The 25,977-nt window shown below is 36.6% G+C and overlaps 1 protein-coding gene and 1 pseudogene across 7 annotated transcripts; one reads left to right on the top strand and one right to left on the bottom strand.

Moving 5' to 3' along the window:
* Window positions 1-2,915: 2,915 nt before the first annotated feature.
* On the top strand, window positions 2,916-8,139 carry LOC137745304 (uncharacterized). Of its 7 annotated transcripts, none has more exons than XM_068485241.2 (11): window positions 2,916-3,040; window positions 3,307-3,412; window positions 3,928-4,004; window positions 4,135-4,348; window positions 4,428-5,210; window positions 5,299-5,590; window positions 5,856-6,065; window positions 6,245-6,418; window positions 6,720-6,920; window positions 7,073-7,186; window positions 7,419-8,139. In XM_068485241.2, the coding sequence occupies exons 5-11, from the start codon at window positions 4,465-4,467 to the stop codon at window positions 7,761-7,763; spliced, it is 2,082 nt and encodes a 693-aa protein (XP_068341342.2). In that variant the 5' UTR covers window positions 2,916-3,040; window positions 3,307-3,412; window positions 3,928-4,004; window positions 4,135-4,348; window positions 4,428-4,464; the 3' UTR covers window positions 7,764-8,139. The 7 variants fall into 7 exon arrangements, with proteins under 7 accessions (XP_068341342.2, XP_088537691.1, XP_088537693.1 ...); XM_088681567.1 differs by having other exon boundaries at window positions 2,940-3,204; XM_088681565.1 differs by having other exon boundaries at window positions 4,135-5,210.
* Window positions 8,140-10,460: 2,321 nt separating this feature from the next.
* LOC137744511 (glutamate receptor 2.8-like) lies at window positions 10,461-19,240 on the bottom strand (annotated as a pseudogene).
* Between the last annotated feature and the right edge of the window lie 6,737 nt (window positions 19,241-25,977).

Below are 25,977 nucleotides of genomic sequence, written 5' to 3'. Positions count from 1 at the left end.
TTGGAAAAAAAAATCAATCTAAATTGGATAAAATCGAAAGTTTCTTTTTTTAAGAGTGAACTAACGGATGAGTATTCTGTGCTGACATTTTTCTCACATCTCACAACCCCAATTGGAAAAAAAAAATCAATCTAAATTGGATAAAATCGAATCCAAATTCAATTCAAACTTGATAGGATTATAACCAACTAGAGAGAATGAGGAGTAGTTTAGGAGGCCAAACAATTTCATGGTGTCATGGTGCCTTCCTTTTCTTTTTGAGCATACCCTGATGAAGATGACGATGACTTTTTTTTTCTTTTAGTTTTGGTTTTTAGTTTCTTATTTTACTTTTAGTTTTAAATCTTAAAAAAATAGTTTATTTATAGTTAATCCGCATGACACCATATGATTGGATTAGTGAGGCAAAAAATATTGACAAAACTTTAACGGAATGATTAAATTAATGTGCGGTATTGAAAGTCAAGGACCAAATTTATTGATTTTTGAAACTCAAGGACCAAAATGAGGAGTTGGATTAATGTTAAAGACCATTTGTGATAAAAGCCCTTATTTTGTGTAATCCACGTGTCACCATTTCATTGGATTTGTGGGTCCCACATACAAACTAACGGAATAGTTGACGGAATTGATTGATTTTGAAAATGAGGGACCAAAATGATGAATTTGATCAATCTTAAAGATCATTTGTGATAAAAACTCATTGCATAATGATATATATAGTGTTCTATCCCGTAGTTTGGCCACATTAAAAAATCTCTCGTCGATGTGGTCCAGTCTATGGACAGAAAGTAGTCTTACCATTCTTCTAAGCTGGGAAAGGAATGGTTCCTTTTTTTTTTTTTTTTTTTTTTTTTTGTGTGTGTGTGTGCAGAATTTATGTGAGAAGGTGATAAAAAAAATGGTGTTTTTTTTTTTGAAAGAAACACTAAATAAGTGTTTTTTTTTTTGGGTAGGAAGTATTTAATTTTTTTTTTTTTAAGATTCACTTGAATTTTTACTAAGAATTGATTTCAAAAATATTTTCATTAAAAACGTTTTCAATCATTTTAAAAATAATTTTGAACGAGCCATTTATATTAGTGGTTTGAGTGACCCAAAATATCTCTATAGCAATAAACTTGTCAACTCAAAACCTCTTCGATTTTGCATTCGTCTCGTCTAGTTTAATTTATAATTTCTTGGTATTATTTTATAATGTAATTTACTCATTTAATATGTTTGAAAACATACTTGCAAATGTTGAAGACAGTCAGTGTGGTGGAGATATGAATGGTAAAATACTTAGTTTAATAATTTAGTGTCATTCTTTTCATTTATAAGTGAAAAATCTTAAGTTTGAATTTCATGTACAACGAGTTTGATGTCAATTTATTTTCCACTTGTAATGTAAATATATCATTGTTTATAAAAAATACCATTCTATCTTATTTTGTCAACCTATTCCCTACTTATGGGGATTAATTAGGGAAGCACTTTTAAATGATTAAAAACGCTTTTCTTAAAGAAAATATTTTTGAAACCAATTCTGAGTAAAAATGCAAATTAATCTTAAAAAAACACTTGAAGTGATTCTTACAAAAAGCACATTCAAACCCGAAAACATTCTATCTAAAAACACTTTTAATCGTTTTAAAATACGTTTTCAAATGAACCCTAAATACTTCTTTTCCAAATTAAGAAACAAGACTTTCAACATCACATTAGACTAGAAGTTTGAGGTTTCAAGTAATTTATAGCCTCCTAATATCACATCAGATTTACTATTGAATCGAAATCGATCCGCACTCACTCCTCATGTTCTAACAAATAAAAGAGGACATATCACATCCAATCACATACAATCATCAGTCATGGCTCATTCAAATAAGAATTTTTTTAGTGTATTAAGAATACGGTATAGTGGACCAAAGACTCGTTTACTAATTCGTATTTAAAATAAAAGAAATTGAATTGAGGAGAAGCTGAAATATGGTATAATCAAAATCAGATTCCTATTAAAACTATTCACTAAAATTTTAAGAATCAAAGTAGTAATAGTACTGAATCATATAAATTTTAGTTTTACTTTTGTAAAACTTTTGTGAGCGTGTAATGAGAAGGAAAAATTCATTCTCATCCCTCAATAAATTGAAATGCAATTAACATCTAATTGTAGGGAATTCAATTCCATCAAAATTTGGAGTTGGATTCCAAAATTGTGTGGGTCCCAATAAATTTTTTATTTCCAAATATTTGGTAAACACCGGGATTCCGTAATCGGAATTCAATTTCGTTTGCTTTTTTATTCCAATTACCCTTACGTAAATGTATCACAAATGTCATAATACAAGTAGTTGAAACATTGTTTTTAAAGTGTCCAACAACTTATATTATAAATTAGTATACCAAATCGTGTCTTGAACACATTAAAATTTTTTTCCATTCAAACCCCAGCTCCCTCTCCCCTCTACCGGTGATTAAAAATATTTTTTTCGTTCCAAATCCCACTACCACTTCACGATCGGGTAAATGTAATTCAACAAAAACAACGATGGCAGTTAGGCATTATCATACTTAGGGTTTGTTGGTTAAATGCTTTTAAATGATTGAAACCTCTTTTATAAAAAATATTTTCGATTTTCAAAAGCACTTAAAGTGCTTTTTCGCAATAAGCACGTAATTTGTGATTTTTGCAAGAAGTACTTTAAGTGTTTTTTTATAATTAACTTACATTTTTATTAAGGATTATTTTCAAACATTTTCTTTAAATACACTTTCAATCATTTAAAAACATTTTCCAAACGAGTCCTTACACTTCACAATGCGCAACCCCTTAACCGGTACTACCTGGTCACCCAACGCCCACCGACAACCTCTCTCCCGGTCACCCACTACCCCATGTCCGTACCCTTGACACAGTCACACCCTTCCATTTTAAACACCACCTTCCCTCCCCTAAAACATTCCACACAAAATTAAACACCCCATTAACTCTCCGCTCTTAATTGGCGTGAAATTATTGATAATCCCGGAGCGCCCAGAGCAGAAAAAAGCTTCGGTACGTACAACTTTTTACTGTCAGTTACTCTTTTTAGTGCTCATTGCTGGCCTTTTCCGGCGGATGGAGACGGCACGACCCCCAAAACGCGTCGTTTAGATTGTTCCGAATCTTCTGATCTGAATTCTAAAGCTTTTACCGAGCTCTTGTCGTTTTCTTTTAAGGTTATAGATTCTAACGTCGTTTTGGTTCTGGAATTCGAGTTCTTCAATTCTGGCATTTCCTCACTCTTTCGTGTCGTTTTTCTATTTTTGCGTTTGGTGCAGTCCCGGCTGGCGGAGAGACTTCCGCGGGTGTTTGGTTGGTTCAGTTCGGCGTCGTTTTGCGCTCGGATTGCGACATTGCGTTGGATCTTCTCCTTTCATGTTTCTGGTAAGTGGCTGTCCGTTTCTTTTTACTCTACCGAAACTTCATGCTATTTTACATTCTACGATCAGGATCTGGCCACGTCATCAGGTGGGCATATATAGGCAATTATTGTGAGTTATGCTTTGGGAATGAATAGATATATTTTTTTTTCTTTTTGGGTGAGTAAACAAAATTTGATTTTGATACGAGAGATATTTAGGACAGGGGAACCGAATCTAGTATAGAGGAATCATTTGTTGTGTGTTTCTTAATTACTTGAGCTACGAGTCGCTTGCAACGAGTAAACAAACTTTGTTTGGCCCTTGTGCTTGATTTTTTGTCTATCCCTTTGGAGTTGAGAAATGAACGTAAGGCTGTGTGACTGCAGCGAGCTTTGAAAAGAGTAGTCATAAGCTTGCTCTTCTTTGCATTTTGTGTGATGCACCCAGTGCGCTCAGTGTAGCGCCGTTTTGATTTTGTTGCGTGGAAAATGCGTAAAAGTCTCCGTTTGATGACCAATATCGATGTCTTTTTTGCAGGCTGACTGAAAATAATTTGGAAAGTCCAGTGCAACGTTTCTGGTTAATGAAATCTTAAAGAATTCACTGCATAAGAGGTAATTGTAATCCCCTTGCTTGCTTTATGCATGTATTGCTGGTTTTCCGTTTTCCAGCCGTCACACAGAGAGTAATTAGAAGAAGGGCTTTGGTATGTTGTTGATTATTGTGTTTTCTTCCATGTAACAGTCTTTTCATTTGATTGCTGTGGCTGGAGGAACTAAACCTTGTTAACCATGAAAGAGATTGACAAAAGGAAAACCCCAAATACTAAAAACACCAAGCGGACTGGAAGAACAGAAATGAGAGACAACAAGCCGAATCAAGGGAATACCGCTACGACATTGAATGTAAAAGATAGAGAATCTAAAGTCTCTTATGCTAGACCAGCCCCAGTACGCTAGTAAGTGATTCAAACACGGGCACAGAGCTCTCTGAAGTTAACGAAAACTTGGTTATCATTATGTGGATGATGTCAACAGGTTTAAGGAGGTGCCTCAAGATCTGAAAGCCAATCCAATGACTTCCAAAGAGAATATTGACGACGAGGTGTCAGATTGCGAGACAATAAAGGATTCCGTGTCATCTCAAGGGGATTCACCTACCCTTGAGGATGAGAAAGTAGAAAGAGTATCAAGGGTACCCAAAATTGTTTTAAAAAAGAATTCCTCAGAGAGCTCTCCTGGATCCAGGGACAGGGAGGGGTCTCGTAGTGAATCTATTAAGTCAAGATCAAAAGGATTGCATCATACTGCCAACAAAGTCACTAATTCAAATAATGGACCTTCAGGAGTTAAAACCAGAAAAGGTTCTAGTGATAGCGAAGTTCCCATTAAACCTTCCTCAGAACCATTTGAGGAGGTTGACGATAAGCCTATTAAAGAGGTAAGAGGAACTGATATCCTTGATGGGGTCTCAAATGGTGCTCAGATTGTGGAAAGTGACCATGAAATAGTAGACGCTGAAGAAAATGGCGAACAAGAGATTGAAACAGCCTTGGAACGAAAGATTGAAGAAATGGAAATGAGAATTGAGAAACTTGAGGAAGAGCTGCGAGAAGTTGCTGTTCTTGAAATTTCCCTCTACTCTGTTGTACCAGAGCATGGGAGCTCTGCGCATAAAGTTCACACACCGGCTCGGCGCATTTCTAGACTTTATATCCATGCTTGCAATCATTGGACTCAGGGCAAGCGAGCCACAATTGCTAAGAACACTGTATCAGGGCTTGTTTTGATAGCAAAGTCCTGTGGCAATGATGTCCCCAGGTAAAACTTATCACGTTATAGTTCATAGTGTTACAAATGCTCTTAATTACTGGGAACTGATGTTCATTTTTTCCATTTGTATGTTAAGGTTGACATTCTGGTTATCAAACACTGTCGTGCTAAGGGAGATCATATCTCAAGCATTTGACATTTCAAGCAAGTCAAGTCCTTCGGTTAAGTTTGTGGAGTCAAATGGGACTAGCAACAGAAATGAAGTGAAGTCTGCGACACTGAAATGGAGGGGTAGTTCCAGTAATAAACAAACGAACGGTTTTATGCAGTTTGCTGATGACTGGCAAGAGACAGGAACCTTCACTGCTGCATTGGAAAAAGTTGAATTCTGGATTTTCTCTCGGGTCATTGAGTCAGTATGGTGGCAGGTACACCTACACAGACAAAGAACCTCTCATTCTTTCTTTTAACATGTTAAAGGTGGCTTGGGTCCCTACATCACGACAATCATTTTGGTTGATGGACAAGTTGCATGTCTAAGGCCATTTTTTGCCTGAGGTCTACAAATGAACTTATTTAGACTGAATGATAATTGTTAGTTTTGATTGAAAACTAAATTCTTACCAAACATGTGAATTTGGAGTAGCTTTGATGTGATTTTATGGTTTGCTGACCAGAGTCTTATCTTTTTAGGCTTTGACTCCAAATATGCAATCTCCAGCTGAAAATTCATCCACAAATAAGATGTCTGTAAGGTTGTCAGGACCTGCAGTGGGTGATCAGAAGCAAGGTAGCTTTTCTGTCAACCTATGGAAAAACGCTTTTCAGGATGCTTCTCAACGACTCTGTCCTATTCGAGCAGGGGGGCATAAATGTGGCTGCTTGCCTGTTTTGGCAAGAATGGTATGGAATCCTTGAATATCTATCTAAAGATCCCTCTGCAGTTTAAAGTTTCTTCATCACAGGCATTGGAATTTAATTTCAGCCACCAAAGTTTCTCATCTTCATTTATTCTTCACAGAACAACTGTATGAGCTTTCCTTATGCTATGGAGGTTTAATTCGATGTGGTTTTCCGGTTAGGTTATGCAACACTGTGTTGCAAGGCTAGATGTGGCAATGTTCAATGCTATCCTGCGTGAATCTGCCCATGAGATCCCTACTGATCCAGTATCAGATCCTATTCTTGATTCCAGGGTTTTACCTATTCCTGCTGGCGACTTGAGTTTTGGGTCTGGTGCACAACTCAAAAATTCCGTATGTATCTCATTTTTTCTTGTTCTTTTACTTTTGTTTATACCGGAAAGAAGTATTTACTTTTCAAAGGTTCACATAGTTTGTGAAAGTATCTTCCAAAGGATTCTTAACCCCTAATGCCGTAACCACTAGTTGGGGTTTAGATAGCTAACTAGTTACTCGTAAAACCGTACATGTGAACGTCGTCTTGATCATTTGCTTGAATTACCTTCCTCATAATACGTTTACTTCCTTGGGTGTTATTTGAAAAACAAAATGTGATTGCAAGATTTAAATAACGAGGAGGCTGCATGTCGTGCAGGTTGGAAATTGGTCTAGATGGCTACGTGATTTGTTTGACATGGATGCTGATAATTCCCAGCAAGAAGACCACCTTGGTGGTGAGGATGATGACAGGCAGATTGGCGATGGTGAATCTAAATCCTTCCTTCTTCTGAATGCCTTGAGTGATCTTTTGATGCTTCCGAAAGACTTGCTTATTGATACGAGAATCAGAAAGGAGGTTAGTTTTTGTAATTTCAGTGCCTTCATATATGGAAAGGAAATGGCTTTGGTTTTAGTCCGACTGTCCTAACTTGTCTGAATTTTCTGTCGTCATTGTTTTCGCCTCTCCTTTTGGGGCTGATTAAATTTGTTTCCTTTCATGTTTACTAGGTCTGCCCATCAATTAGTCTTCCATTAGTTAAGCGGATACTTTGTAACTTCACTCCAGATGAGTTCTGTCCGGATGCTGTGCCAGGAGCTGTATTGGAGGCACTGAATGCCGAGGTATACTTGCTTTTATTCATTTTTGATGTTCCATGGCCTAGATGTGTTCGTGCAACTACAACTGTAAGGATTTTAAACATTTAACAACCGTTTTATCGTGAACTTTTTTTGAAGGATCTTCTGTTTAACATGAAATGTGAAACCAAATGAACCAAAATCTGTAGGTTCTAATCTGCAAAAAACAAAATTAGTAATGTTAAAGTTTTGACGTATCCTTTCATCATTTCCTCAGAGCATTGTGGAGCGCAGATTGTTAGGTGAATCGGCAAGAAGCTTCCCTTACACAGCAGCACCAGTTGTGTACACCCCACCTTCGTCGGCTGATATGGCAGAAAAAGTTTCAGAAGCAGGAGGAAGTTCTCAACTGGAAAGGGACGTCTCAGCTGTACAGAGAAAGGGATATACCAGCGATGAAGAGCTAGAGGAGTTGGATTCACCTCTTTCATCCATCATCGACAAATTACCGTTAACTCCGACTATCATAGCAAATGGAAATGGAAGCGGAAAACATGAGCATGCAGGTCATGCCTGCACGAATGCGAGGTATGAACTCCTTCGTGAGGTGTGGTCTGCTTAAGCGTCAAACGAGTGGACTCGAGATGTGTATATACCTATTGGTTTTCTGCGTCATGAAAGTATTGAGAAAACTTAAAACAGAGCTGTGAATAACGAGAGGCAAATATCAAGACAATTTCAAGTCTTTAAGCAAAATTGGCTAAAGCCATTAGCTTTTTCGTATATTATACTGAGTTAATTTTGTTATCATATAGCATATAACCGAAATTACTTCATACTTACTGAACTCGATCTGGAATACATCCCAAGTGGAGAGATCATGAATCTTCAGTTTCGTTCAATGGATTAAAGATTATGTTTTGTAAGAGCTATTGTGACTCGAAAAGTGAAAACTAAAACGAAAAAGTTATCAAGCAGGGCCTTCATTTCTTCCTTCACTGTAGCTTGAATATAGTTGGTGATCCATTCCTGGACACTAAACGAGGATACAACGGATGAAATTGTTCAGTTTCTAGTCCATAGTGTTTGTCTTTCTTTTCAGAATTTGTTGCCCATGGCCCGTTGTTGTACTTTTATGCGCAAGCAGAAACAAATTTTAACAAAAAATGCCAAATATCAACATCATTAGTGAAAGCGAAAAAAACAAACAATCTCAAAATAAGAACATACGAGATTAACGTGGTTCAACGTAAAGTCTGTCCACAAGCGAAGCACATCAAATAATTTCACTAAACAAATGGAGATAACAAAAGAGCGTGTAACTCTAACAACCTAAATGTCACAAATTACAATCCCTAAACCAAATGAGTAGAGAACCCAAAACAAACGGAGAAGATTCTCCCAAATTGTTCTCTAACTCATAAATTGATTCTCACAAATTGACAAAAGAATGAGCCATGAGTTTGCCACGCATTCATGACTCCAAACGGCGACCTCCACCCTGAAACCGAATTAGAGAAAAGTCTCTAAACCATGTGACGGCACTATCCATAAGGTCCTATTTATAGTGTATAAGACTTAGGTTACAATAAGAATCCTAATCCTATTTAGAAGTAAATTCAAATCTTAATCAAATAGGTAATTAACAAAATCTCTCAACCAAGCAAGAAATCCAACCAATAAGTCAAATCCAAACCCAAATAATACACAAAATGAAATAAGTAATACAAATCTAATTTCTGCATTATCCTAATCGTAAATCCCAACACCCATTGAGTATACAAATAAAGTGCATTTATATTATCTTACACAATCCGATAATTTAAATTTTCAAGGGAAACTCTTGTTAAATTAATTCTAGTACATCATGTATCTAAGCTCTATATGTCATCACTCTTGGGTTGCTTGACCATTGGGATTCAAATTTCCATGCGCTGTAGAATGCGTTTCTTGCATTTCTAAAACGCTGTGTGATGGTTCAGCATGTATCGAATCGCTGGATGGCCTCGGGGAGCAATCCGTCACGATGTTTGGTAAGGATTCAACTGCACCAATACCGTGATCACTTCCATTTTGCACGCCAGTATTCAGGGTCGGTCCTGAGAATTTGAGGCCCTAGGCGAGCCTTTGAAGTGGGGTTCTAAAATTCTCTGATTTCTGGTTCTTTGTATATTGATTTGTATAAAAAGATTTCGCTAAATACATAAAAAGTTTTATTTTCACATCAAATATCATTAAAAATTAATATCAAAAGAAGATAAATATACAAACATTATTTAAACATTACACGATTCACGTTTTTGGACACAAATGTACTAAATGTTTGCAGTCAAGAGTCTAAGATTGAGAGTGAAGAACAATAAACTTGATAATCAAGAGAGTAAATAACAATAAAACTTGATTGGCGAGTATAATAAATTCTACGCTAATTGTTTCTCTTGTGTTGTTTTTTTCTTCTAAAATTAATATCACACTAACGAATTGAATATTAAAATAATCCATTGAATAAAAAGTTATTGAAAAGAAAAATATAAATTGAAAGTTTTGATTACCTTAAGTACAATCTTTAAGACCATATGATAGTTGGTTTAAACATTCAATAGAAATGGAGAGAATGAAAAGTTGGTTTAAACATTCGATATAAATTGAGAGAATGAGAAGTTGAAAGAAAAAAGATTGTAAAGAGACTTGAGTTTTATAACTTTATATGCATTTGGACAAATGGATTGACAATAAATTTGAAAAACAAGAAAAATCAAGAAAAATCTAGTTACTGAAAGGCGGCTTCGTGTTTCGAACTCAACACCCCAAAGAAAAATGAAGCCAACATTTCCACTATACTAACAAATGAAATATGATATTTCTTACTTTATTTTTTATTTTTTATATTTATATGTTAATTACAGGATATAAATTTTTTTTGGGGACTCTTCCAAAGTGGGAGCCCTAGTCAAGCACCTACTTGGGCTACCCTCAGGGCCGGCCATGCCAGTATTCCTGATAGTATGCAGATTGAGGCCTTTCTGGTCGAACGCTTTCAATATCTCGCTAATTTTTGTTCGAAATGAGGCGTTTGGATCGGAGCGCATCAAGATGTGTCAATGCTCATAGAATAACATAGCTGCATATACGAGGAAAGCTAAGGATGAAGAAACCCAAGCAATGAGGAGGAGGCCCCCAAAGCTGTCAATGCTAAGAGTAAGATTGTTCGAAGAGCTTGTGTTACTGTCGGGATCAACACAACTTGATTTGTTAAAAAAACCACTTGTCTTGTATACGTTTAATTTTGTCTTGCGATGCAATGATCGCGTTTGAAACATCACTCGTGAGAGGTGAATTCTTTGGGAAGGCCTGTAAGTCACGAAATCAAGAGGAACAGAGAAAGTAAAAGTTATGTCATTAGCAAGTAAAAGGTTCCAAGTTCGAGTTATTGGCAAATGAGTCTGCAATGATATAGGAGAAGATATCCCCAAGTAACCCACCTATTACTACTAGTAAGTGTTGAGTCTTATCACAAAAAGTTTCGGTACATTAACAGTGAACCTCCCACATATAAACTAAATACTATTTTGTTATATCTCCAATGTTAAGACTCTATTCTCCAACAAAATATGGCGAGATTTGTTTTATGTAAAATAATAACAAAGGTATGGGAGAGAGAAGCAAGTAAACTTGCGAACGCAAAACTGCCTGGTGAAAATATCTTTTGGCCAACCGAAGTATATTTTGAGCAATAAGTTGAAAGAAAAAGCTCGACGAAAGGCTTTTGATCGAAAGTAGCAGGAACAATCCCTTGCTCAAAAAGTTGTACCTTCTTGGTAGCCAACCCCTTTCGTCAGGTCTAGTTGGAGCGGTTGGAGCTGTTGAACTGTTAGCAGTGATTGTAAACTGGCAGTGTAAATTTGAATTAGTACGAGGACAACAAAGCCCCATACGGTCACCACAAACCTAGCTAAGTTGCTCACTACTCTCTCCTGTTACAAAAATCCAGAAGAAAAAAAGGAATGGATTTATAGTCATGAAATACGTGATAGAGCTAGAGCATATACTTTCCAACTTATTAAACTTACGGTGTGCAAAAACCATGGTTGAGAAGGAAAACTAAAAGGCAAAATAGCCAAAATTGTCACTGAAATTTGCATAACTCATCACTTTGGTCCCTGAGATTGAAAATCAATAGAAATGGTTCCTGAGATTGTCCACCATCCATCATTTTGGTCATTCTGTTAAAAACTCCTTGGGTAGTTTTCAAAGCTTTGTAACTCAATCATTTCTTAACCAAATTCGACCTATAATATATCAAAATGAAGATAGGAAAGTGTAAAACAAGATTATTCCATTTGGAAGCCCAATGGTTGCTGGATATGGCTGGAAAATAGCCTCAAAGGTGACTGGTCCGTGAGAAAACTGGAAAACTCGTTGGAAACGGGGTAAACTTTAAACGTTCATAACTTCTTCAATACTCAACGAAATCGAGTGATTAAAAAACAAAATTCATACTTCACAATGAGATGAAGATAATGACCTTTCTTGGTTGCTAATTCATCATGGTTTGGTCGGAAAACAGCTCGAAAGTGGCTAAGCATTTTCAAGTTAGCCAATTTCGAGCCGTTTTCCGGCCAAATCACGGCGAGCTAGCCATCAAGAAAGATACCATTATCTTTTTATCATCTAGAAGTATGATTTTAGTTGTTTAATCACTTGATTTCGTTGAGTATTGAAGAAGTTGTGAGTGTTTAAAGTTTACTCAGTTTCAGGCGAGTTTTCCAATTTTCTCGCGGACTAGTCGGTTTTGAGGCTATTTTCCGGCCATCTCCAGCAACCATTGGGCTTCTAAATATATATAATCTTATTCTACACTTTCCTATCTTCATTTTGATATATTATGGGTTGAATTTGGTTAAGAAACGATTGAGTTACGAAGCTTTGAAAATTGCCCAAAGAGTTTTTAACCGAAGGACCAAAATAATGGATGGTGGACAATCTCAGGGACCATTTCTATTGATTTTCAATCTCAAGAACCAAAGTGATGAGTTATGCAAATCTTAGGGACCATTTTGGCTATTTAGCCAAACCAAAAGCTTGTGCCAGTTTGGTGATGTGGAGGCTTGCAAAATTCTTCGTTTACCTGATGTTCTAGAACCCAAATCACGAACCCAATGAATATGAAAAAACAAGCGCTTGTTGACAACAGTGTATCAAACTTAACAAGTTGTGGTCCTATGGGTGTAATTATGACAAGTGTAAGCATCTTGTAATCCTTGTAATAACTTAAGGAGTAAGCAACCTTGTTAGGTATATATATACCTTTGATAACTGCCAATGTAATCTGTTAAGAAAAACAGTTAATGAAAAACTTCCTTCTCTCTCTCTCTCTCTCTCTCTCTCTTTATTCAAACACTCTTTCTTCTTTTGCAAGAATACAATTCTTCACCATTGCTGCTACATTTACATGGTATCATTCGCCGAAAAAGCTTCGTGCTTGACAATTTGTTGATCTTGGTGCTTTTGTTTCCGCTCTGCGACTCAATTTCGAGTTCTAATTACCCTCTTTTTCTTTGTTTTGCGGTGCTCATAATCTTGTACCTAAGGTGTTTGATCTCATACCTCAAAGAATCTTTCTTCAAATACTTGATTGGTATTCGATCATGGTGACTATTACGCAATTAAAGATCCTTCAATCCCTTGTTACTTCTTTAATTTCATCAGTTTCATCTTCTGTCTCTATGAAACTTAACGAATCCAACTATCTCATATGGCATTTTTAGATGGAGCTCATTTTAGAAGGACATGGCATTATGGGTATTGTGGATGGTAGAAATCCTTGTCCTTCGAGATTTGATACTTAGCCTTAGAGTGATTCCACTGTATCTTTTAGTGATTCTACTTCGAGAGTCGACAGTGATGAGTATAAGATTTGGAAAATGCATGATCGATCTCTCTTGCAACTCATTACTACCACATTGTTCCTTTTTGTAATTTCTTTTGCTATAGGTAGCACCAGTGCTCAAGATTTATGGGTTCGTCTTATGGAGCAGTTCTCAATTGTCACTCGCGCTACAATATTTCAGATGAAATCTGAGTTGCAGAACATCAAGAAAGGTACATATTCCATTTCTTTATATCTTCAACACATTAAAGAAGCCAGCGGCTACTTAGCTACTGCTGGGGTCCTATTTGATGATGACGACATTATGATCTTGACTCTTAATGGTCTGTCTTCTGAATATAATACACTAAGAACGATTATTAGGGGTAGGGAAAATGTGATCTTTATGAAGGATCTTCAATCACAGTTGTTTGCTAAAGAAGCAATGCTAGCTAATGTTCCTATCACTCATTTTCTGTCTGCAATGGTTGCCATCAATCTTTTTGGTTCATCTAAGTCTTCTCACTTTGAAGATAATCAACATTATGACAGTTCCTTTAAAAATGGTAATTCCTCACAGTGATGTTTGAGGTCATTCTCCATGTAATTCTGTCGAGGGGTTTAAATACTATGTGACATTCATTGATGAATGCACTAGATATTGTTGGATTTTCCCTATAATCAATAAAAGTGATGTTTATTCAACTTTCATTGTCTTTTACAATTTTTTGTTCAATCATGCCAGTACCGAGATATTTTCTGAGTTTCAACCTAAGACCTTACAAGTTATTCTCTCTATACTACCTCTGAACACACATGCTATGCAAATAAGGTCCAAAAGTGGTATCTTTAAGCCCAAAGTATTTCTCTCAACAGTTGCAAATGAGAACTCAGTTGATTTAACTCAGGTAGAACCAGCAACATACAAGTCATCACTTGAATCCTCAGTGTGGTGTGCCACTATGGAAGAAGAACTCTCAGTCTTGCATTCTTAGGGCACTTGGTCTTTGGTTCATCTCCATGCAAATAAGAATTTGGTAGGGCGCAAGCGAGTCTTCAAAATTAAAAGAAATGTAGATGAGACTATATCAAGGTATAAAGCCAGACTTATTGCCAAGGGCTTCAATCAAGAAGAAAGGATTGACAATAGGGAGACTTTTAGTCCAGTTGTTAAACCTACTACTGTTAGGTTAATCTTGGATTTAGCTGCATAGTTTGGTTGGTCTTTAAGGCAACTTGATGTGAAGAATGCCTTTCTTTATGGTATTTTACAAGAAGATGTCTACATATCTCAACCCTGAGGGTTTATAAATTCTCAACAGCTTTCTCATGTATGCAAGTTGCATAAATCTCTATAAATAAGCCCCAAAGGCCTGTAATGAGAGGTTCACTAATTACTTACCTACTGTGGGATTTCTCACTACTTATTCTGATTCCTTCTTATTTGTGAAACATGTTGGGAGCTCTGTGGTGATTCTCTTGTTGTATGTAGATGATATAATCATCACAGGCAAAGACATTACAACAATTACAGAAGTCATTCAGTTTTTAGCTCAGAAATTTGATATTAAAGATTTAGGGTCCTTACATTATTTCTTAGGGATTCAAATCACTCACAGTGCCACTGATTTATTTCTCTTACAGTCCAAATATATCACAGATTTTCTAAACAATTGATATGGCTCTCTCTAAATCATGTCACACTCTTTGTCTACCTTAGAATAGGCTGCTTAAGGATGATGGCAAACTCTTTCATAATCCAGCACTTTATAGAAGTGTGGTTGGTGCTTTGCAATATCTTACTTTCACAAGACCCGATATTGCTTTCTCAGTACATCAAGTTTGTCAGTTTATGCATTGTCCCATGGAATCCCATTTTATAGCTGTGAAGAGAATTCTCAGATATTTGAAAGGTACAGTAGACTATGGTATTCAATTCAACAAAGGAGATTTAGATTTACATGCATTTAGTGATGCTGACTGGGCTGGGGATCCGAATGACAGAAGGTTTACAACATGTTTGGAGGTCTACTTGGGTTCTAATCCCATCTCTTGGTCCTCCAAGAAACAAAATACAGTCTCCAAATCTTTAACTGAAGCTGAATATCGAGCTTTATCGTTCACAACTGCAGAGATCGACTGGATCAAGCAACTTCCGCAATTTCTCAAGATTGATGTGCCATGTCCCATTACTCTATTATGTGATAATCTCTCAGCCAAATCATTGGTTTACAATCCAGTTATGCATCAAAAGACAAAGCACATTGAAGTTGATATTCACTTTGTCCGAGAGAGAGCTGCCAAGAAGTTACTCTAAGTTCATTTTGTTTCCTCGAATGAACAATTTGCTGATATCCTTACCAAGGGTTTGTCTAATCCTTTGTTTCAGACACACTATTCCAATCTCAGGTTGAGCAAACCTCATCCTACGATTGAGGGGGGATGATAACAGTGTATCAAGCTTAACAACTTGTGATCCTATGGGTGTAATTGTGACAAGTGTAAGCATCTTGTAATCCTTGTAATAGCTTAAGGAATAAGCAACCTTGTTAGGTATATATATACCTTTGATAACTGCCAATGTAATCTGTTAAGAAAAATAATTAACGAAAAACTTCCTTCTCTCTCTCTCTCTCTCTCTCTCTCTCTTTTCGAACACTCTTTCTTCTTCTGCAAGAATACAATTCTTCACCATTGCTGCTACATTTACACTTGTTACCCAAAGTTCCCAAGTCAATGGCTTTAAGAACACCCATGCATTTTTACTACATTTATTGTATTTGATAGGCATGATCATTGATATCCCAGATTCTATGTATGGTACTGTAAAGTCAACATACTCTGACCTGATTGCTTCACTGGATATATCTCCAACTACAGCATCACACGCCTGTCAAATAAAAAATGACCATGTACTTGAGTGAATTGTGAACAAATTGGATACTTTTGATAGAATACTTGTGAAACATCGAGGTCAAAAATAAGATGTAACGGATAGGAAATAATAAGCGTCTTACCCTAATATACAATTGAGAGGTCAAATCATGGTAGCTGTTAGCCGGCTCGATATGAGTCTGTGTAGAGGGATGAAACTCTAAAGAAACAGCATAGGGCAGATTTTCTATTATAGATTCAAAGACATCTATGCAATATCCAATAACCATGGTGGTGTTAGACCTGGTTTGGTACTGAGGTGATTCTGAAAAAAGTTGGTATCAAAAAAAGTTGGGAGCTGTTTTTGTGTTTGGTAAACATTCAGCTTCAGCTTTTTTTCACAATTTTGGGTGAAAAAAAGCCAAAAACAAGAAGCTGCAAAACCCAGCTTTGAAAAATCGGCTTTTTTTCACATCTGTTTTACATAAAAGTTTACCAAACACTATAATACTGTTTTTTTTTTCAAAAGCACTTTTACAAAAAAATTTACCAAACACTCTGCTACTTTATTTCACAGCCGCTTATTCTCACAACACAGCAGAATCAGCTTTTTTTCAAAGCACAACAATACCAAACCAGCCCTTAGTAAGAGAATTATATGTCACATTTACCAATTCTTTGAACCTAGCCTTCACTGGAACTCCGATTCTCAACTTATACCCATTTCTAACTTTTATCTGCCAACCTTTTGGAGTATAGATAGTGTCTTCGGGCCATATAATAGGTCGAAGACTATTGGCAGTATGAGTGTTTGTGGGAATTAAGTTCATAAGTCCATTTTAAGGTGTCCAATACCCAATTCCTCTTTCACCGTTGCCATTCATGTTTACTATCTGAAAATCTGATGAATGAAGTTGTCCATTAACAAGGCTAAAATTACTCGAGAGGCATCTGAATATTGTACTCGATAGTGCTTGAACAAGTTCAGGACCATTTTGAGAGACCTCTAACCTTTCTAGAATAGTATTATTGGAAGTGATGCCAGCAATATTATTTAACTTTTGGAAATTGAAGTTTGTAGTAGTCCCAACCTTCTCAATTGCCATGGCCAATGCCCAAACAACATCATAAGCCCACAATCCAAAAACATCCAATTTAATATTTAGGATAGTAGGATTGTCTTTTTGGAATTTCCTTTGCCAGCTGACTCTGACGTTTTCAAGCTCTTGGGTATTTTTAACATAAGTCTTTACACCTAACACCCCTTGCATGATATCGAGTATTGGAACATTTAAGAAACCAAAAGACTTGCTCAACCCATCTGTAATTATCCAAACATAACCTTCAGACATCATCCCCATCTCTTTTGCCTTGGCGAAAAGTCGAGAATCAAGAGAAGGCAACATATGTACTATGAACACGCTGGTATGCGTTGTCATTAGCTTGGAAAGCTCTGAAGCAATTTGGTCATCAGTGGCTGCTGGAGGGATGACACTCTAGTAGGGGGTATGAACGTTTACCTCTTGTAAAGCATTAGTCAAATAAGGTTTTACTCCCTCCCCAAACTCATTTTCTGACATAGATAGGCACTGCAGCACTCCAACCAAACTTTTGGATGATGGTACTTATAGCTTTCACTTGATAAGCATCATTCTGTGCAACTCGGAAAAAGTATGGACTTTAAATAGAAATTAGGGAAGGACTTGTTGAAAAGGAAAGTATGGGCACCTGAGCTTTATCTCCAAGATCAATTACAAAGTTAGCTTGCTTTGATGATTCTGGGGCTATGATCATTGCTTGCACTTCAACATTCTTTACCAAGTCTAGAGCTGTTTTAAAGAGGAAAAATTAGAAATCGTATATGGAAAATTCTCATGCGCCTTGTTCTAACAAAAAATGAAAAATTAATTCTTATGCTCATGCACTTATTAATTTGAAAAATAGGGTCTCAAAACAAAGGTACACTACCCCAATAGTCAGCTAAACCAACTAGGTATCGAGATGACCGTAATATTCTTAGTCACCCTCTTCAATAATCAAGTTAAACAATTACCACTAAACCAATGAATAGTTGGTTAGTAGTTATTTTTTTTTAGGAAAACTAATGAAAGGGGCTTGAAAAGTTTTGGTTTTAATAAAAAAATCATGTTATAAGTTTTGTTTAATGATTAGTACAAGGCCCATATTAAAGTAGTCCAACTAAAATAGCCCAACTATAATAAATTATGATTTGTTGATTTTACCCCTAACTTTTTTAGGTTGAGTTCCAGATTTTTGTTGTTAATGGAGTTCATCATTGTTTTGCAGACCTTCTTCTTTCTTTGAAACAAAAATATAGATCCTCATACTATATTTTGTATTATTTTGTTGAAATGTGATTGTTGTTATTATTCATAGTGTATTCGAGATACAGTTTTTCAATTTTTCTTCATCAGTGGAGTTCATTGTTTGTTTATCCATAAAATAAATTTGAGATCTGCATGCTATTCAATAATAACGACGAGTCATTGTTTCTGGACTGTAAAAATAAACTATCTCTGGATTTTAAGTAACACTATTTATGGAATCTAAGTCACTGTTTCTGGAACCTAAGTTACTTCTTGAATCTAAGTCACTGTTTCTTAAATGTAAGCTAGAAAAGAAATAGTGAAATTCACTGTATTTGGATTCAAAGCAAATTAAGCACCTTGTTTCTTAAATATAAGCAACTGATGCATGAAAGAAAAGAAATAGTCAAAAGCTAAAACATAGATTGTTTCTGAAATCTAAGTCATTGTTTCTGAAATTTAAGTCACTGTTTCTGGATTTTGGTTCTTTTCTTTCCAGATACAGTGTTTACTTGTGCCAGACAAAACAAAAATTGTATCTGATTAGTTATTCCATTGTTGAGCTTCAACTTGTTGAAATCTTGATCAAGTCCGTCACTCCAATACCCTGTGGTGCTCGAAGCATTAGACGTAAGGGAGTTGATGTCCAAACCAACATGGTTGTCATTAGGATCCTGGAACTCTTGGTTTTCGAAGACATCAAACTCGACACTGTAGGTGTTGTTGTTGGGGTCGCCGCTATTGGAGAAGTTGAAAAAACCCAAGTGCTGTGTGGAGCTTGCATTGCTTAAGCCAGAGAAGGGTGAGAAGATGATGGTTTTTTAATTAAAATTTGAGCCATTTTAGTTAAATAACATTTTGGGATGGTTTTTGGTTAAATATTTGTTGGCCCAAGCCCTTTTCATTAAAGCTCCCTTATTTTTTTTGGGCAACAATTTTTCCCCTCTAGAAAAGAAAATATTTGAACTATACTATGTCGAAGTAAGAGGTAGCCAGGGGTAAAGCCACATGGAGGCCACAATAGCCCATGGCTCATACTGGAATTTCATCCATTTAGGGTATTGTGTACTAATTTTTACAATAAAGAGCATAAAGGGTCCATTGGTGGAAACAGTTTAAATATTTCAGCAGTTCATAAGTTCGAGACTTGCTTATGCCAACAATCTTCTGATTTTGTTTACCATGTAACCCTTATATGAGTTATAACTTTGGCTTCTGTTTAACAGATAAACCTTGTGATGCCAAGTCAATCTATCTTCCAACCAAAAAACCAGGTTTCATTTGTGTTGGGGGTCAAGTTTTTGGTTTATGTTGCTGGTTCCTGTGGAGGTGGAGATAAACTTTTGATTTTTTTAAACCATTTCTGTTTTTTTATATTTAGTTTATATAAACTCAGATCTATACAATATAGAGGAAGATTCAATTGAAAATACAAAAAAAAAAAAAAAAAAAATCTTTAATTGTTCTTCAATTAATTATATTGCTATATTTTTTTTCTAATTTCTTTTATTTGGTTTAAAGATCCCTTCCTTGCATGAATTTCTGTCTCTGTCATTGCATGTAGTTGAACTAGTTAAAAGCATTTACTCCTACACATGTTATTAAAAGGAGGAGGAAGTTCTCCAAACCCTGAAAACGCTGAATGCTGATACTTGAGAAGAAGCGAAGGAAAACTAAACTGGAAGAGGAGGCCGTATTCCAACTCCAACCCAAACCTCTATGTAGACGCATTTTCCAAGGCTCAATCCGCAACATCAATGTAATTTGGCTTGTCATGGGTTTATATGTCAAACCCTAAAGATTATATGTGAACAACGCTTGCACATGAGTTGCTCGATTATATGTAAGTGGCAATCGAGTTTGTGGTGTGTTCCACTTCAACTCGTTTTGGTAAAATTGGTAAACCTTTTCAATTTCATTAAGTGTAAGCTCGGTTGATTCTGACAATAAATATTCTCCCTCAATAATATTATATTAAAAAAAAAAGTTTATGTGCACTAGTACAATTAAATAATATTAGATAGCCCAAATTTTCAAATCAAATTTACAAACCAAATGATGTGTTTTTAATATGAAATAAGAACGTTAATCAACACTTGAATAATAAATCAATCATCAACAACCATATTATTTGATTTAAACATTTGGTTTGCCTTAAGCATTGTCCAATACAATTTATGCATAGACAACACTAACCATATGATGAAAGACTGTGAAACCATCGTTGCGTTTTTGGTGACGATGTTTTCAGTGCGTGGAGGTCAAGATTCCATTACTATCGGTTAACAAACGACTATCACTTAAAACGATATTTTTTAACTCCGCAAGACGGCGCCTTTCCACATCGTCTAAGGCCTTGTTGTACTAGTCCTCTTTAAAATAATTTTATTTGAGAGACATCTTGTGATATTTATTATTTCATAACTTTTTTTTTCAACGATTCAAATCAAATATATTTCAAGGCAGTATTCATTGATCATCTTTGTAAAAAATTAGACAAGTCCAAAACCATTAGGGCGTCCAATTATAGTGAGGAAATAGATGAAGGCGGTTCTTCAAAGAAGCACTAAATGGCTACCTTCGAATTATGTGGTCCAATGATTTCCGAATTTTATAAATTTTTGCAAAAATGATCTATAAATTATATATATATATATATATATATATATATATATATTTAATTCTTGGATCTCGTTAACTCTTGGATCTTGGATCTTGTTACATCTAATGGTTATGACTAAAAGTTAGGATCATTGTTATTAAACTAGTAGGTGATGTGGCAATGACTTGGAATAAATAAACATAAATCTCTTTTAATGTTGTAAACTTCTAGTTTAAGTGTGATTGTGTAAATCCTAGATTAGATTTGTTTCTAGTTATCCTTTCCTATTATGACTTGTATTCATTGGGGATGAAGGATTTATTCTCTCCCTTATTACTATAAATAAAGGCACTACGTAGGAGGGATATCACACACATTCCCCTACATTCCTACAAACATATCTCTCTCTGCCGCCGGCCCCCTTCCCCTGTTAAATAAAATAGGCCACAACACGTTATTAGCATGCTCCTACCACTGGGCTTAGGAATTTGACAATGAGATTTTCTGCATCAAACCAGTTCATCCATATCATCACGCAATCAGGTTGTTCTAAAAACAACGGTTTTTATCTCAATATTTTTGCAACCTTGATAGCATGAACATTCACCATAATACATGACCCAACTTTACGTTTCTCGAATTTTAGATTCTACATAAATTATGTATGCATTATATTCATAATTGTTGAATTATGTGAATTTGATATTGCCATGAATTGCATCAAATATATGTTCATTCATTAAAATTCTATATGCTTTGAATTAATTGAAAAAAAAGAAAAAGAAAAAAGAAATCGAAAAAACTCGAGGGTTCTTTGAACTCGTGACTTGTGACATAACAAGGCTCACATGAGCCCCTTTGTACTGCGATGCACCGGAGCAGAACCCTTGCTCCATCTGAGACGATGTCGTTTTGGCATTGAACCCATAACCCAGCACAGCCCGCAGTTGACCACGACCTCACCGTCGTTTTTCCTGGGAAATCACGACCTACAATCATGTTTGGGACCTCACCATCGTTGGCGACAATGGGTTTTTCTTAGAAAACCGATGAACATCGAAGAATTCTTTGACGGATTCCTCGAATCCTCAATGTTCTCAAACCCTCCCCCGACCTGCAATCGTCGTGCCGTGACCCCCAAGGAAAGTTGCCTAAAACGATGTCGAAGTTTTTCCTGGTTCGAATCTGACACCCAGCGCAGCTGGGGTGTCTTGGGTATTCTCGACTCGAGCTCGTATTGGGCCTCAGACCCTCGGCCTGTATCGCACAGCACCCTTTGGGCTGCTGATTGCTGATTGCTGTCTCGGCCTAGATCCAACAAACCAATTAGTTTTCTATTGGACCTAGCCCGCATAATACCAGCCTAAGTCGGTTATTAGTGTTCCCCAATGTCGTGTCACACCTAATTAGTCCCCAGTTTGGGCCATCTATTTTGGACTCGACTCACTTGCAGCCCGTTTACTGCTACTGGGCCTGTAGCCCACCATGTATTTTGGGCTTAATCAACCCGAGCCTCCTTTAGCCCAATTTTGGGCCTGGGCCACATAACTCCAAATTTGCTTTGCCTACCCGTGGACTTTGGCCTTATTTTGGGCTCGAGCTTAATTGTTTATTATTTTTAGGCCCAATGGGTTTTATATTTTTTTCACCCACACTTTAAATTTGGCCTGAAGTCCAAATAATTAATTCAATTATAATTATAGACCTGAAGTTCTATTTGCATATTTTCTTGTTGCATATTTCTGTATATATATTTGCGTTTGTCTGCAATAACATATGAACCTGAACCTGAAGTTCATAATTACTTCGAAACCTGAAGTTTCTAGAAACATGCCTTATTTGAAAACTTGAAGTTTTCCTTAAAAACATCACCCATGAAAACTCGAAGTTTTTTCATGCAAATTTAAACCAATACATGTCTATTAGAACCTGAATGTTCTATTCCTATGTGAATATATTGATTTTTCTCCATTACACTAACCACATCTTGTCCATCTATTTTGTGATAGGAACATGTCGACTTTGAACAAACTCGACTTTACCGATTTGGAGGTCTCTGGAAGGAACTACCTTAAGTAGGTCCAAGATGTGAAGCTCCACCTCGCTGCAAAGAATTTGTATCCCACTATTGAAGATGAGACGGACAACCTGGTTGGTGAAGCTAAGAAAGCCACTACTATGATCTTTATTCGAAGACATATTCATGACGCACTGCAAACCAAGTACCTTGTTGAGGAGGATCCATGAGCATTATGGGTCGCTTTGGTTGATCGTTTTGATCACCAAAAGGAAATCTTTTTTACTGAAGCAAGACACGATTTGCAGCATTTGCGCTTCTAAGACTTTAAGTCTGTGAATGAATATAATTCTGAAGTTTGTCGAATCCGATCGCTTCTCAAGTTTTGTAATGAAACTTTGACCGAAAATGATCTCCTGGAGATACCCATTCGACATTTTATGCTACTAATATTGTCATGTAGCAAAAATAAAGAGATCAGAAGTTCACTAAGTTTTCGGATTTGATCTCTGTTTTACTTATCGCTGAAAAGCAGAATCATCTATTGATGAAGAATCATCAAGTTCGACCTACTGGGGCGACTGCTGTGCCTGAAGCATACTATAGCATAAACATACGCCCAAAATGCCAAAAGAGGTGTGCTAGGGGTAGCCATAAGCTACCCCGTCAAGGTCAACAGAGCCAAAGCCCACCAAATGAAGAAAACTGAGCCCAGAAGTACCCTAACCTCGCTCCCAAGGCCTCAAACTTCAAGAATAAGGGCAAAACATCTGAAACCATGGATGCAGATATGTGTTATCGCTATGGTTCACAAGACCATTGGTCCTGTGTTTGCTGAGCTCCCCATAAGGTTGTAGCTGAATATCATTCTCGTCGTAAGAAGTTTGAGGCCGAATTCCACAATAATGGCTGAACCCTCCCCCCCCCCCCCCAAAAAAAAATTGTTTTTTGTTTAAATTTTGAACAATTTTCCTTTATGTTTGGATTATTTGTTGGTGATTTGTTTTTTGGATATTAAGTTTTTAATTAATTACAAACCTTGAATACTTAAAATTATTTTGAATTGATATTTGTTTTTACAAACTTTTATGCATGTGACCGATTCAAATTAATTTTTCATTCTAGGTATGACTAGTAGGGAAGTTAGTTGTCAGGTAGATAATGCAACCACGCACACCATTTTACGTGAACGAATTTATGTCACTAACTTCATACCTAAGAATGCACATCTGATAACCCTCTTAGGCTTATCCAACCTGATTGAAAGATATGGTAATGCACGTATAATGTTGTCCAATGGTACAATTTTGACAATTGATGAGGCACTCTATTCTCCACGTTTTGGAAGAATGTCGATGAGTTTCAAGGACATTAGAGATAACAATTACCACGCTGAAACCCACGTAGAAACGGAGTTGAATTTTTATGCATAACTTCCTACGAATATAGCTAAAATCATATTCTAGAGAAGATGAAGCGTATCCCAAGTGGTCTGTATATTATGACCATACGCCCCATAGAGAGCCATTATGTGGCTGGTCCTACCTTTGGGACCGCACATGAAATTACACTTTGGCATGATCGTTCGGGACATCCTGGACAAACAGCGATACACTGTATCCTAAATCATCACACGGGCATCCACTAACCCAAAGTTTAAGTTCGATTCAAGGAATCACATGTCAAACCTGCTCCATGGGAAAACTTATTATTAAGCCTTCTTATGACAAGATTCGTTCGAATCCTTCTATTTTTCTACAAAGGATTTGGGGAAGCATTTGTGGACCGATTCACCCTCCATGCGAACCATTTAGATATTTTATGATTTTGGTTGACTCTTTCACACGTTGGTCACATGTGTGCTTGTTGTCCACAGGAACACTGCATTCTCCAAACTATTAGCTCAGGATATGAAGCTCAGGGTTCACCACCTTGATTATCTGATCAAATCTATTTGATTGGATAATGCTAGAGATTCACATTTAAAACTTTTGATGACTATTGTATGTCAGTTGGGGTTGAAGTTGAACATCTTGTACCCTATGTTCACACCCAGAAAGGCCTGGCAGATGCATTTATTAAGCGCTTACAAATGATTGCTTGATTATTGGTCATACGTACCAAGCTCCCGATTGCTACTTAGGGCCATGCAATATTGCACGTAGCCATATTGGTTTACTTGAGGCCTGTTGCAACCTAATCATATAGCGCATTTCAATTGGTTACTAGATACGAACCCGACATATCGCATCTGCACGTTTATGGTTGTGCGGTCTATGTGCCGATTTCGCCACCCTTACGTACAAAAATGGGGCCTCAAGGAATGATGAGAATCCATGTCGGATATGATTCTCCTTCGATTATTCATTACTTAGAACCTTTGACAGGTGATCTGTTTATTGCTCGTTTTGCGGATTATCACTTCTATAAGACAGTCTTCCCGTTGTTAAAGGGAGATAAGAACGTCAATGTTTCTGACGAATAATGCGAATTATCGTGGATGACTCCCACTTTGTCTCATTTAGATCCCCGTACTGCTCAGTTTGAAAATGAAGTGCAGCGCATATTAGATCTCCAGAGCATAGCTTAGAGCATGCCAGATGCTTTCACTGATTTAGTGCGAGTGACAAGATCACATATTCCAGCTACGAATGTGCCTGCAAAGATGGATGTACTAAATGTACAACAAACTTCCTTCTTGGTTCAAAGGATTCACATCCTCGGAAGAGGAAACCCACGACACAGGCACCTAAAGAGTCTACCGTGAATCCGACCGTCACTTACTCATTATATCCAACACATGAGAAAATTCTAGATTACTGAAGTGTCCTTGAAGAGACAAATCCACCTCCCGAGAATTGTGAGATTTTAGTCTATTATGTTAGCTTGGATGATGTGTGGTGTAGAAATGAGATAATCGTCGACGATGCATTAGATATGCAGTAGCTACTGAGATCATGTTGAGCGATGACATTAAACCCCGTTCCATTGATGAGTGTCAACGTAGAACCGATTGGTCAAACTAGAAACAAGCAATCTAAGTCGAACTCGATCCGCTTGCGAAATGTAAGGTGTTTAGACCTGTAGCTCCTACTTATCCACATGTGAAACCCGTTGGCTACATGTGGGTTTTCATTTAGAAGCGTA

Source organism: Pyrus communis, chromosome 12 (assembly GCF_041283825.1).
Source record: "Pyrus communis isolate YQ-2024b chromosome 12, ASM4128382v1, whole genome shotgun sequence".
Classification (NCBI taxonomy): Eukaryota; Viridiplantae; Streptophyta; class Magnoliopsida; order Rosales; family Rosaceae; genus Pyrus; species Pyrus communis.
The sequence above is the reverse complement of the archived record's forward strand: the minus strand, read 5'-3'. Positions and strand labels throughout refer to the sequence as shown.